This window comes from Bufo bufo, chromosome 3 (genome assembly GCF_905171765.1).
Source record: "Bufo bufo chromosome 3, aBufBuf1.1, whole genome shotgun sequence".
NCBI classification, from domain to species: domain Eukaryota; kingdom Metazoa; phylum Chordata; class Amphibia; order Anura; family Bufonidae; genus Bufo; species Bufo bufo.
In genome coordinates, this window is record NC_053391.1 from 680,806,018 (window position 1) to 680,819,202 (window position 13,185).

General features: G+C 44.7%; 1 protein-coding gene across 2 annotated transcripts in view; it reads right to left on the reverse strand.

The window, feature by feature from the left end:
• The window catches only part of MYO7A (myosin VIIA), a 130,387-nt gene that overhangs the window by 45,015 nt on the left and 72,187 nt on the right, over positions 1-13,185 (reverse strand). For both annotated transcript variants that reach the window (XM_040426420.1, XM_040426421.1), the window contains 6 exons: positions 12,803-12,910; positions 11,892-12,101; positions 11,530-11,733; positions 8,077-8,253; positions 6,846-6,935; positions 3,049-3,176 (listed from right to left, as the gene is read on the reverse strand). In XM_040426420.1, coding sequence (XP_040282354.1) covers positions 3,049-3,176; positions 6,846-6,935; positions 8,077-8,253; positions 11,530-11,733; positions 11,892-12,101; positions 12,803-12,910 — 917 coding nt within the window. The remainder of the gene's footprint in view (positions 1-3,048; positions 3,177-6,845; positions 6,936-8,076; positions 8,254-11,529; positions 11,734-11,891; positions 12,102-12,802; positions 12,911-13,185) is intronic.

Here is a 13,185-nt window from a genome sequence, read left to right on the forward strand (position 1 = left end):
AAGGCTAACACCATTAAAAATCTTTTCACATAAGAATAAGAGAAAAGATAAAAATCATATCTTATACTCCAGTCACAACCAGAGCTTTATTGACAATTCCAAATTTTTTTGCACTCGAAACCCAAAAGACACCCCTAAGAACTTTACGGGGATCTCTGTGCATTTCATTCTGTTGTGGTAGAGATATTTCCCACATCATCCTGCTGGATATAACACTAGATGTTCAGCGTCCCACATCAGTGTGTAAATGGGACACTTTAAACATCTGCCTATGTATTTGCATTGTATGGTGTTTCCTATTATCAGGCTGGCAATGTCATTACACCCAGTCGCCCCTAGGTGGTGCTGGCACCACATTATATATATATATAGCTTGGGTGTGTCTAGCTGAGAAAAGAACAGGAAGTTAGTAGTTAGTGAGAGGAGGAAAAGCAAGTGTATGAAGGAGAGAAACCGGCATCGTCCACCATGTAGTCTGCCATTTCTACCCCTTGGTCATGGCCAGGCTAAGGGAGTACATCTAACATTTATCTACAGCAGCCAAGCACCAGACAGTAAGTCTATGTCTAAATATGAAGCAAGTCTAGTGAGGGTTACAGCCGAACCTAGCTTATAGACCTCATTAGCACAAGTGCCTGAGAGTAACTTTCTAAGTGCCGGGACACGAATGGATAATTAGTGCGCAGAGTTGTCCTTATCCACTACACAAGCCTTCCGGGACATAGTGGAAAAACCTAAACCTTGTTAGTGGAGCATCCTGCAAATAATGTCACAGAGAGTTTGCCTGCCGCGAGGGGAACGCCCTTATTGGATGGCTCAAGATAAGTAGAAAACAGCATATTTAGTACTAGAGTGCTATAGTTTGGACTAATTACAAAAGTCTTGCCTGTGAAGAGAACTCCTCAACTGACAATTTGCTAAACCTGATAAAAGGAATACAATTGAACTTATATCCTACAAATGAACTGGGTCTGTACTGACTACCTGAAGACAATTGATTTAGTAAATGTTCAACTGTTTGATAACAATTGACTCCTCATCATTTCCACTACTAAACTCAACATTTGCACCTTACGGTGCTGGCGTCACAAACCAGGGGCCCAGCCACCAAAGCCCCTTAAACACCAATTACCATCAAGGGCACCTCAACCAACATCTGGCTGGTGTTCCCTACAACAGAGAGTGCCCCGGAGGATTTCGTGCTGTCTTCCCATCCACTGTACGCCAGGCCAGGGAGGCATCTGCTAACCGTGAGTACATGAACTATTACACCCATCGGTCCACCGTGAGCCTCAAGTGTTTTCCCTGTGGTTTGGTAGCGTTACACATGGACCACATATGCAGACATTAAACCAGCAGGGGCCAACAGCTCACAAGAAAACCATTGTGAATGCAGCTCTGGATGTGACTGGAGTTCAAAGCTATTTATTTGCAATGAATTTCGTATCTGGACTTTAACTACATGATGACTGAAGGTTAGCTGGCCCTTTAAGTGATATTCTATTCTCTTCTATGCGAGTACAAGTAAATGAAGCAAAAATAAGTGCCTGGAGGCTGCAGGTAAAGGCTCCTATGTCCATCACTTATTGATGTGGGTGCATTGACAGCGATAGTATTATCACACAGATGGTAGGTGCACACGACAGCTGCCACAGGGACCAGCGCTAATTCATTATTAATTGTTAGGGATATTGTAGGTTACAGAGGCCTTTCATGAGCAAGGCGCTGTGAACCCCTCACCTCTATTCATGGGGCATCATGACGTCTCTAAGAATTACATCATGCCTTGTGCTCTAGTCACCACCAGAGCCGCCATAAGAATTGTGCTAGTTTCCTGATGACTCTAAAACTCAATGGACTCTCATCTCCGTGCATCCTATCGGACATGATCGGCGATCTGCTCTACTGCATTCTAGGACATGTAGTGTTTGTATAGTATGCAAAAAAAAACGATATCTTCCTCTGTGCGGGGGATTATGAGATCTCAGCTAAGCAGCGAGAATCTACAAGCACAATGCTGTCTGGTTCCATGTGGCAGCCATCTTGCTGCAGCTTTAGGTGTGATTGGAGTAGATTATGTAACGTAAAGGGTCACTGTACCTTCACACAATTTAATTTAATTTAATAGAGAATGGTGTACCTAGCAAATTTCTAAATCACCTCGTTTAAAAAATCTGCCTGCATCCACCAGAAAAAAAGCTGTAAAGTCGTAGCCACTAGGGGTCTCACTTCCACCTAATTTGTAGTCCACTGCCTATTGTCAGGCTAGATCTATCTGTAGTAACAGAGACACAGAAGATGGCTGAGACGAAGTGGGGGCCGGTCAGTGCTAGCTGAGATCCTGAGCCAGTAAAACAACTGCTTCGGAAGGTTATCAGAGCCTCCTGTGTGTCTGTAAGGGCTCATGCACACGAACTGCCCGTTGCCGTATTGCGGACCCCATTTGCGGACCCGCAATACACAGGCACCGTGCCGTGTGCATTCCGCATCACGGATGCAGACCCATTGACTTCAATGGGTCCACAAATCCGGAGATGTGGGACGGAATCGTGGAACGGAACACTACAGAGTGCTTCCGTGGGGTTCTGTTCCATAATTCCTTTCCGCAAAAAGCAAGTTCTATCTTTTTGCGGAACGGACGAATGCAGACCCATTCAAGTTGAATGGGTCTGGATTCATCCCGGCAGCCGCAATTTGCGGTCCCCAATGCACGGAACGGCCCACCTACGGCTGTGTGAATGAGCCCTCGGTGTGATTTCTACCTCCTTATCTGTTCTGTAAACTCCATAGCTGAAAGCAAGCATAGTGGGAAGTACACTGCTGGCAGATTTCACAGAAGGGACACGCTATCGCTTCTGAGTGAAATGCATCTAGCTGTGCAGCTGAAACAGGGAATGATAGGGAGTAGGGCTGAAAGAGATTTTAGGGAAGCCCAAAAGAGACCTGTTCCTGAACAGTTATTATTGTACAAAGAAGTGCAGCCATTATGCAAACTTTTTTTTTCGAAAAAGGAGGTACATTTTAAGATAAGGTAGAAGAAAGATCTACCGTAGTGCTGGCCTCAGGATGCCATTCCCAATAATGAAATGGAGCTTCTCCAGGTTTGAGGTGGGCCGATCTTCCAGCATGCTGTTACCCTGTAGTGTGGACTCTCCGTCATGGAGTCTTTTAGTGACCTGTTCAATATCAGTGGAGAAGAAATGATGTGAAAAGGAGGGATGAAGGGAATAAGCGCTGAGTACTATGCTTACAGTCAGGGTTGTCTCTGAGGGTATGGGGGTGCCTATAGTACTGGAGCTTCTGCAGACTGATATCCATCATATTGACAATGAAGATATTGGAGCTTGAATACTAACTAGAGGTAGCCACTGTGCCTGCTGAGTGGAGGATGGGTGTCCCCAGACCAGGTTGATCCCTGACCCTAATACCAACCCTAATGTGAATGTCCTCAAGCTCATCACTCATCTCTCACCAATCAGCTGGTCAGGCTGCCCCCATCTCCTGCATGAGACCTTCCCTTCCTGATAGGAAGACCCTTGCTAGCACTTTGCACCTGGAGGTCTCTTCTTAGCACTTTGCACCAGGGGCACATGGGTCCCTTGTTATCAGTTTGCACCAGGGGTACATGGGTCTCCTGCTAGCACTTCGCACAAGGGGCACACGGGTCTCTTGCTAGCACTTTGCATCAGGGGCACATGGATCTCCTGCTAGCACTTTGTACAAGGGGCACACGGGTCTCTTGCTAGCACTTTTGACCAGGGGCAGAAGGGTCTCTTGCACTCTTTGCAGTGCCCCAGAGGACTACTGCAAAGGTTAACTAATTTTAAAAGGGTTAATTTACTGTTACTGAGTTTAATGTTGGGATTTATTGTTAAAGCACTAATAGCAATGTATGGGCAATATATGATTAACACTGCCAATTTTGGTCAGGTTGCCAGGGTGATGGACTTTGCCTGTGCCTTGTTTAAAGAGAGTCTAGTCTAAGCAGAGCAAGGGAGAAGACCTACATGGGTAAGCTCCTGAGAACCAGGCCCAAGTCCAGAGAACCTTTATCTCTGAGGCTACAACTGCCAGAGGAGATACTTTATCATCAGAGTACCCCCTGAAGATAGAGACCAGCCATCTTAGTAGGTCCCTAACCATCAAGGCCGTGCAAGATAACATCAAGTAATAATTAATCAAATAATAAATAATGTATTCGCTTGTTTATGGCATTAAAGGGCATCTGTCAGCAGTTTTGTACCTATGACACTGGCTGACCTGTTACATGTGCACGTGGCAGCTGAAGACATCTGTGTTGATCCCATGTTCACATGTGCCCGCATAGCGGAGAAAAATTATGTTTTTATATATACAAATGAGACTCTAGTAGCAACAGGGGCGTTGCCGTTAGTGTCCTTAGAGGGAGAGTCGGGGAGTACTACTATTACCATCATTGTTGCTGCCCATACACAGCTATTGGAAGAAGACTATACTGTGATATACTTGTGAACTGTCTTTTTCCTGCTAGATATACTACTGCTCCCAACATTGATTAAGTAAAGAAAGAATGTATCTATTGCAATCGACGGGCCTGATTATTGACTCCATCATCCATCCACTGAACCTACAGTTGCAAGAAAAAGTATGTGAACCCTTTGGAATGATATGGATTTCTGCACAAATTGGTCATAAAATGTGATCTGATCTTCATCTAAGTCACAACAATAGACAATCACAGTCTGCTTAAACTAATAACACACAAAAAACTAAATGTTACCATGTTTTTTAGCGCAGGTGGAAAAAGTATGTGAACCCCTAGACTAATGACATCTCCAAGAGCTAATGGGAGTGAGGTATCAGCCAACTGGAGTCCAATCAATGAGATGAGATTGGAGGTGTTGGTTACAGCTGCCCTGCCCTATAAAAAACACACACCAGTTCTGGGTTTGCTTCTTACAAGAAGCATTGCCTGATGTGAATGATGCCTCGCACAAAAGAGCTCTCAGAAGACCTACGATTAAGAATTGTTGACTTGCATAAAGCTGGAAAGGGTTATAAAAGTATCTCCAAAAGCCTTGCTGTTCATCAGTCCACGGTAAGATAAACTGTCTATAAATGGAGAAAGTTCAGCACTGCTGCTGCTCTCCCTAGGAGCGGCCGTCCTGTAAAGATGACTACAAGAGCACAGCGCAGACTGCTCAATGAGGTGAAGAAGAATCCTAGAGTGTCAGCTAAAGACTTACAAAAGTCTCTGGCATATGCTAACATCCCTGTTAGCGAATCTACGATACGTAAAACAATAAACAAGAATGGATTTCATGGGAGAATACCACAGAGGAAGCCACTGCTGTCCAAAAAAACATTGCTGCACGTTTACAGTTTGCACAAGAGCACCTGGATGTTCCACAGCAGTACTGGCAAAATATTCTGTGGACAGATGAAACCAAAGTTGAGTTGTTTGGAAGAAACACACAACACTATGTGTGGAGAAAAAGAGGCACAGCACACCAACATCAAAACCTCATCCCAACTGTGAAGTATGATGGTGGGGGTATCATGGTTTGGGGCTGCTTTGCTGCGTCAGGGCCTGGACGGATTGCTATCATCGAAGGAAAAATTAATTCCCAAGTTTATCAAGACATTTTGCAGGAGAACTTAAGGCCATCTGTCCATCAGCTGAAGCTCAACAGAAGATGGGTGTTGCAACAGGACAACGACCCAAAGCATAGAAGTAAATCAACAACAGAATGGCTTAAACAGAAGAAAATACGCCTTCTGGAGTGGCCCAGTCAGAGTCCTGACCTCAACCCGATTGAGATGCTGAGGCATGACCTCAAGAAAGTGATTCACACCAGACATCCCAAGAATATTGCTGAACTGAAACAGTTCTGTAAAGAGGAATGGTCAAGAATTACTCCTGACCGTTGTGCACGTCTGATCTGCAACTACAGGAAACGTTTGGTTGAAGTTATTGCTGCCAAAGGAGGTTCAACCAGTTATTAAATCCAAGGGTTTACATACTTTTTCCACCTGCACTGTGAATGTTTACATGGTGTGTTCAATAAAAACATGGTAACATTTAGTTCTTTGTGTGTTATTAGTTTAAGCAGACTGTGATTGTCTATTGTTGTGACTTAGAAGATCAGATCACATTTTATGACCAATTTGTGCAGAAATCCATATCATTCCAAAGGGTTCACATACTTTATCTTGCAACTGTACATCCGTACTCCTGTCTTGCATCCTACCACCACCTAAAATCAAGACCACCCCAACTACATCATACAGGATCCCCAGAAAGTCAGGGAGAGCCTGGAGGGAAGAAAAGATGTGCCCTAAATTCACTGTGATCGGCCTGGGGAGCGCTAATATGAGGACTGCCATCCTCTCTGCCCTGCACCTCCCCTCACTGCATTTACACTAGGGTCACCTGGGTCTCTTCATAACAGTTTGCACCAAAAGGGGTACCTGGTATTCTTGGTCCCAGAGATGACATTCATTTGTTCCTGCCTCCTGCCCTTTTGCCAGTGTCCCAGGCATCTACAGGGTCTACCAAGACCCCTGCTACATGATGAAAATAACCCTCCATTTTGACATTTGTTTGGGGTATGACGTATAAACCAGAACTAGGACGAGAGGTTCTATATTAATTTGGAGGTCCCCTGTTCTCTAAACCAAAGAGTAGGATTCCTCTAGAACAGATCATTAAACAGACTGGGCCTCCATGTCTCCTGTAACCTCAATACTTGTCCCACAGCTGGAGTTGGAGACCAGTGTCCTGTCCCAGTTTGGCTTTCAGGCTGGAGATTACTCTTTAAAACTAGGCATGACATATATAAGTGTAATCTCCTGATGTAGAGCACCTCCTCGGTTAACTTGGACTTCTTCTTCAAGGTCAGGGACACCAGCTTGTGGCGCACACTGTTCTTCTTCAGGCCGTCGATGTGAGCGCTCTACATAGAGGAGAAAAGATATCGAGAATGAAAATTATTATATTCTATAGGGTCTGGGAGCTAAAGTTTCCTATCAACCACGTGTGAAGTGGAGCTCTAAGGGGACACCTAGGGGAGATAATAAATGTTTGAAGGAGATACGCTTTAAAAAGGGGCTCCACCTATTTGCAGGGTGAAACATAAAGAGAAAGGTGTCACTGAACAGGCTTAAAAACATGGCCGCCCATCGCCATAGCTGTTCACAGGTTGTATCTGGTATCTCTATTAAAGTAAATGGCGCAGATCCGCAATACCACATACAAATTGCAGACAGGTGTGGCACTATTTTTGTAGGAAAGCACCATGTACAACCCTTTAAAAGGGGTTGGACCATGTCACACGCTGGTGGCATATCTCCAGGATATGCCACCTACTGTATCTCTAGAATAGGGGCCCCCCAAAGTGAACAAGGGCGCACGTCCACCCTCTATTCACTTCTATGGGAGTGGTGAAAATAGCCGAGGCTACTTCCGAAAAGAGGAGAATGGAGAGGTGGCCGCACCATTCATTTCTGTAGGAGTTCTGGATATAGTTGAGCGCCTTCACTCTGCTCTTTTCGGAACTCCCATAAGAGTGAATGGAGAGCACGCCGCGCATGTCTGCTGCGCTCTCCTTTGCTTTGGGTGCTACATCTAGGACCCGCACCTATCTGATATTGGAATATGCCACCAATATGTGAGATGGGCCAGCCCCTTTATGCCTTGCCAATTCTCATTTCCCATCATTGCCCCAATTCAGGAGCCAATCACCCTTGAGCTAAAGAGCTGAGTAGTCTGAGACAACTGCCCGACAACTCCACTGAAGCTGTGGTTGTTAGGCAGCTTGTCCCTAGCAACCATGGTGTCAGACAAAGATGTTGAGCTCAGAGATGGATTGGCATTGGGCTGACGGGAAAAAAAAAAAAAAAAAACAGCATGGCACCAGTCAGGCCATGACATTTCTAATCTCAAGCTACAGTACATCATTTTTAAATAAAAAAAAATTTAAAAAATTTAAAATATAGGGCTATGTTCATAGCAGAAGAAAATTGAGCAGTTCCGTATAACACTCCTTCTCAAATATATGACTGCCGTCGGCCAGTTGTGGGGTCCGCACGTCTCACCTCCCCCTCTCCTTGCACAGCCTGGAGCTCTCTCTTATACGTCTTTTTCCCCAGGGTTTCATAGATCTTTGTCATCACCGGGATCTTCTCGCTCCCGTCGCTCATGGCCGTGTGGTACTTTGGTTCCGGAAGGTCACCCATAAATCGGAGAATAGTGATCCAAACAGCGAGAGCAGCCTGGGAAATGAGCTCACAAGTATTAATTTTTCTTAAAAATAGTCAAAAAATACATAAAAAAGTGGGGAAAAAAAGTGATTATGCGGTGTAATTTGGGATCAGGGGTGACAAGTACGACAGTCGTCAACCGTTTGGAATTTATTGCCTTAAGGCCTCCTGTACACGAACGTGTGCGCCCCGTGGTTGTGCTGCAGCCTGCAAATTGCGGGTCGCAATGCACGAACACCGTCCGTGGGGCGGTGTTTTTTGAATTTGGTTTATCCTGAGTCTTGCGTAGGCGTAATATTTGGCAGATTTCTCAAAAGTCGCACGCGTTTGGTGCAATAATAATTTTAGAGATGTTACTCCTGTTTTTGGTATCCCCCTATTGGAGTGAGACTACGCCTTTTTTTTTGGTGACTTTTTGAAAAGTTGCAGTTGATAAATCTGGAGTGAAAATAATTAACATCTAAACGCGTCCACTTTTCAAAAGTTGCGAAAATGATATAAACAGGCAACAAGCTTCAATATTTGAGACTTTTTCATGCCACGATTTTTGCACAAATGGCATAAATTACTCCCTAAGGGTAAAGCGTTTTTCTTTTCCGGCGCTGAGTTCCGTCCTAGGGGCTCAATACCGGAAAAGAACTGATCAGTTTTATCCTAATGCATTCTGAATGGAGAGCAATGCGTTCAGGATGCATCAGGACGTCTTCAGTTCAGTCTTTTAGATTTTTCAGGACGGAGATAATACCGCAACATGCTACGGTTTTATCTCCGTCAAAAATTCCGGAACACTTGCTGGAATCGGATCCGGCCCCCGAGTGTTCCGGCAAATTGGATCCGGCATTGCGGTCTGCGCATGCTCAGACCAACAAAAAAAAAAGAGAAAAAATAAATAAATGCCGGATCCGTTTTTCCAGATGACACAGGAGAGACGGATCCAGCATTTCAATGCATTTGTCAGACGGATTAGGATCCTGATCCGTCTGACAAATGCCATCAGTTTGCGTCCGTATTGCCAGATCCGGCGACGGAACTGCCTGCCGGAATCCTCTGCCGCAAGTGTTAAAGTAGAGTGAATTGTAAATCTGACACAGCTGCACAAATCTCTCTGCGAGCAGTAGCTTGCTACAATGTATCACCGTCAAGACACAATGTATCAGTCCGGCTCACAGAGCATTGTCTGGACTGGATACAGTTGTATCCACTTCTCAGCTAAGGCTACTTTCACACTTGCGGCAGTGTAATCCGGCAAGCAGTTCCGCCGATCTGGATGTGACTGAAAGCATTTGTGACTCCGGATGAGGATCCGTCTCACAAATGGATTGCAGGAACGGATCCGTCTCTCCACTTGTCATGCGGACAGACGGCTCCGTCTTGTATCTTTTTTTCACATTTTTACCGGTCTGCGCATGCACAGGCCGGAAGGACGGGTCCGGCATTCCGGTATTTTGAATGCACTAATTTTGATCCGGCACTAATACATTCCTATTGGGAAAAAATGCCGGATCCGGCATTCAGGCAAGTCTTCAGTTTTTTTCGCCGGAGATAAAACCGTAGCATGCTGCGGTTTTCTCTTTTGCCTGATCAGTCAAAATGACTGAACTGAAGACATCCTGATGCATCCTGGACGGATTGCTCTCTATTCAGAATGCATGGGGATAAAAAACGCTAGTGTGAAAGTACCCTAAGGCCCCTTTCACACGGGCGAGTATTCCGCACGGATGCGATGCGTGAGTTGAACGCATTGCACCCGCTCTGAATCCCGACCCATTCATTTCTATGGGGCTGTTCACATAAGCGGTGATTTTCACGCATCACTTGTGCGTTGCGTGAAAATCGCAGCATGCTCTATATTCTTTTTCACGCAACGCAGGCCCCATAGAAGTGAATGGGGTTGCGTGAAAATCGCAAGCATCCGCAAGCAAGTGCGGATGCGGTGCGATTTTCACGCACGGTTGCTAGGAGACCATCGGGATGGAGATCCGATCATTATTATTTCCCCTAATAACATGGTTATAAGGGAAAATCATAGCATTCTGAATACAGAATGCATAGTAAAATAGCGCTGGAGGGGTTAAAAAAATAATAATAATTTAACTCACCTTAATCCACTTGATCGCGCAGCCGGCATCTCCTTCTGTCTCCTTCTTTGCTGATTGTAGGAACAGGACCTGTGGTGACGTCACTCCGGTCATCACGTGATCCATCACATGATCTTTTACCATGGTGATGGATCATGTGATGTCACTCTGGTCATCACATGGTCCATCACATGATCCATCACTATGGTAAAAGATCATGTGATGGATCATGTGATGACCGGAGTGACGTCACCACAGGTCCTGTTCCTACAATCAGCAAAGAAGGAGACAGAAGGAGATGCCGGCTGCGCGATCAAGTGGATTAAGGTGAGTTAAATTATTATTATTATTTTGTTAACCCCTCCAGCGCTGTATTACTATGTATTCTGTATTCAGAATGCTATTATTTTCCCTTATAACCATGTTATAAGGGAAAATAATACAATCTACAGAACACCGATCCCAAGCCCGAACTTCTGTGAAGAAATTCGGGTTTGGGTACTAAACATGCGCGATTTTTCTCATGCGAGTGCAAAATGCATTACAATGTTTTGCACTCGCGCTGAAAAAAAATCACACGTGTTCCCGCAACGCACCCGCACATTTTCCCGCAACGCCCGTGTGAAACCAGCCTTACTGCTTCTGATTGGAAACAATACTGTTCTCATTCACTGACAGCAAGCAGGGATCTTGAGAAATTGAAACAAAGTCTGTTAGAAAGTTATAGAACTTTATTTATACAGAGACTAAGTTTTACTAACATAAAACTGGACATCCCCTTTAAGTTTGTTGGGTCAAGATGTAAATTTCTCTAGGCTCTAAATTTCTGTCGGGCTAATGACATTAAGGGCTCATGCACATGAAAGTATTTTCTTTCAGTGTCCGTTCCATTTTTTTGGCGGACCGTATGCGGAACCATTCACTTCAATGGGTCCGCAAAAAAAAAGAAGCTACTCCGTGTGCATTCCGTTTCTGTGTGTCCGCAAAAAAAAAAAAAAAAGAACATGTCCTATTATTGTCCGCATTACGGACAAGGATAGTAGTGTTCTATGAAGGGCCAGCTGTTCCGCTCCGCAAAATACGGAATGCACACAGATGTCATCCGTATGTTTTGCAGATCTGTTTTTTTGCAGACCGCAAAATACACATACGGTCGTGTGCATGAGCCCTAAGTGTGACATTTATATTTCAAGGAGTGAATATTACATACCAGCTGGTCTCCTTCGTCTTCATGGTAGAGCAGGGGCTGCTTTAAGGGTCTTCGGATGTAGGTGTTAGTGGTGGTTCCTTGGAAGTAAGTGGCTGCAAACTTTGCAAACTTATACTCGGAGAGATCTTCTTCTTCCTCCTCTGGGAGAGGCAGCGACTGATCCAAATCCTCCTCCACCATTTCTCCCTGGGTTCGCTCCAGATCCTGGGAGATGGGAACAGGAACAAAGTGTTTCAATCTATGGTTTGGTTTGATGTGCCTACCACCATATGTTGGTCCAGAAACCCCAATTACCTGCACGCAGCAAATGACCTACCACCGAAACATGCGACACACAATTAGGAGAAAACACTGCATTGTACCTCAAAACCTGTTGGCGCCTGCCCTTCCTGCCCGGGCAGTGATGATGTGGTACCAAGAAAGCCGAACATTTTGTCCACCATGTCAGAGTCGTTGACCGGTTCATTTCTGGCTTTTTCCATCTTTTCCAGCAGTTCCTTCTTCCTACGAGCTTCCTCCTTCTCCCTCACCTCCCTCTCTGCATCTTCACGGGCCAGCTGGGCCAGGCGCTCCTAGTGACAGAGGGGTAAAGAAGGCCCATCAGACCTCAAGCATCAATATGAATGAGTGGATAGGACCTATGTGATATGTGGGAAATTTGGCCTTTTTTTTTTCATGGTGACGACCAGTTTTCCAGGTTACGAATCCCAAAAAGCATTGTGTAATTTGTATCTGTGATGGAGCTGGAACTGCATACAAGCAGGCAATATTCCGATCACTGGGTCACTGAGTTTTGGTGAAACTTTCATACGTCATAAGGATATATCAAAGTTTATGATCATAGGAAGAGCAGGCTACTGGGGGGCAGCCATTTGTTTGTTGTGGTAGCCTAAGTCCCACTAAAGGATCCAAGGCTACCACAGCAATAGTTCCTATGGAGCCATCTCCATAGAAACCTACTGAATGTCCCATACTCTGCAATGGTAATTCATTGCAGTCTATGGGACAAGCGATCTAACGATCTCATGTTCAAGTCCCCTAAGGGGACTTAAAATATGTGTGGGGGGAAAAAAAGTTTAAAAAAAAGTTTTTAAAAGTACAAAAAATAAATATATAAAAATTCAAATCAATCCCCTTCCACCATAATAAAAAAATAAAATAAAAGATTGAAGAACTATTCCAGCATAAGAGAACTGTGTATGTAGGACCACCGTGGTGTATGTCGATATGACACCACCTAATACTTCCAGGCTCATTCTATAAGACTCCTTACTTGGTGCTTCTTTTCTGCTTGCTGTTTGGCTTTCTTCGCGCTCATCTCCTTCTTCAGGCGTTCTTCTTCAGCAAGGCGCAGCTTTTCGGCTTCCAAACGCCGGTGATACTAAAACAGGAAAAAGAACAATATTAAAGGCCGTTCTGAGAGGGTCTCTTTACCGGCCCCTCTGTGATGTGAGAAGACTGTTGGTATTCTCAGGTGTCTTCTGCTCTGATAATAGTGGAATCTAATATATAAAGCTGAGTGTATGTATGTATGTATGTATGTCCGCTAAAGGAATCCATACGGTCGCATTTACAATCATCAAATTTGGCACAGAGGTACATCAGGTGTCCGGGAATGTTTTAGACCTGGTCTCAGCTCTCTAGCACATACCGTTC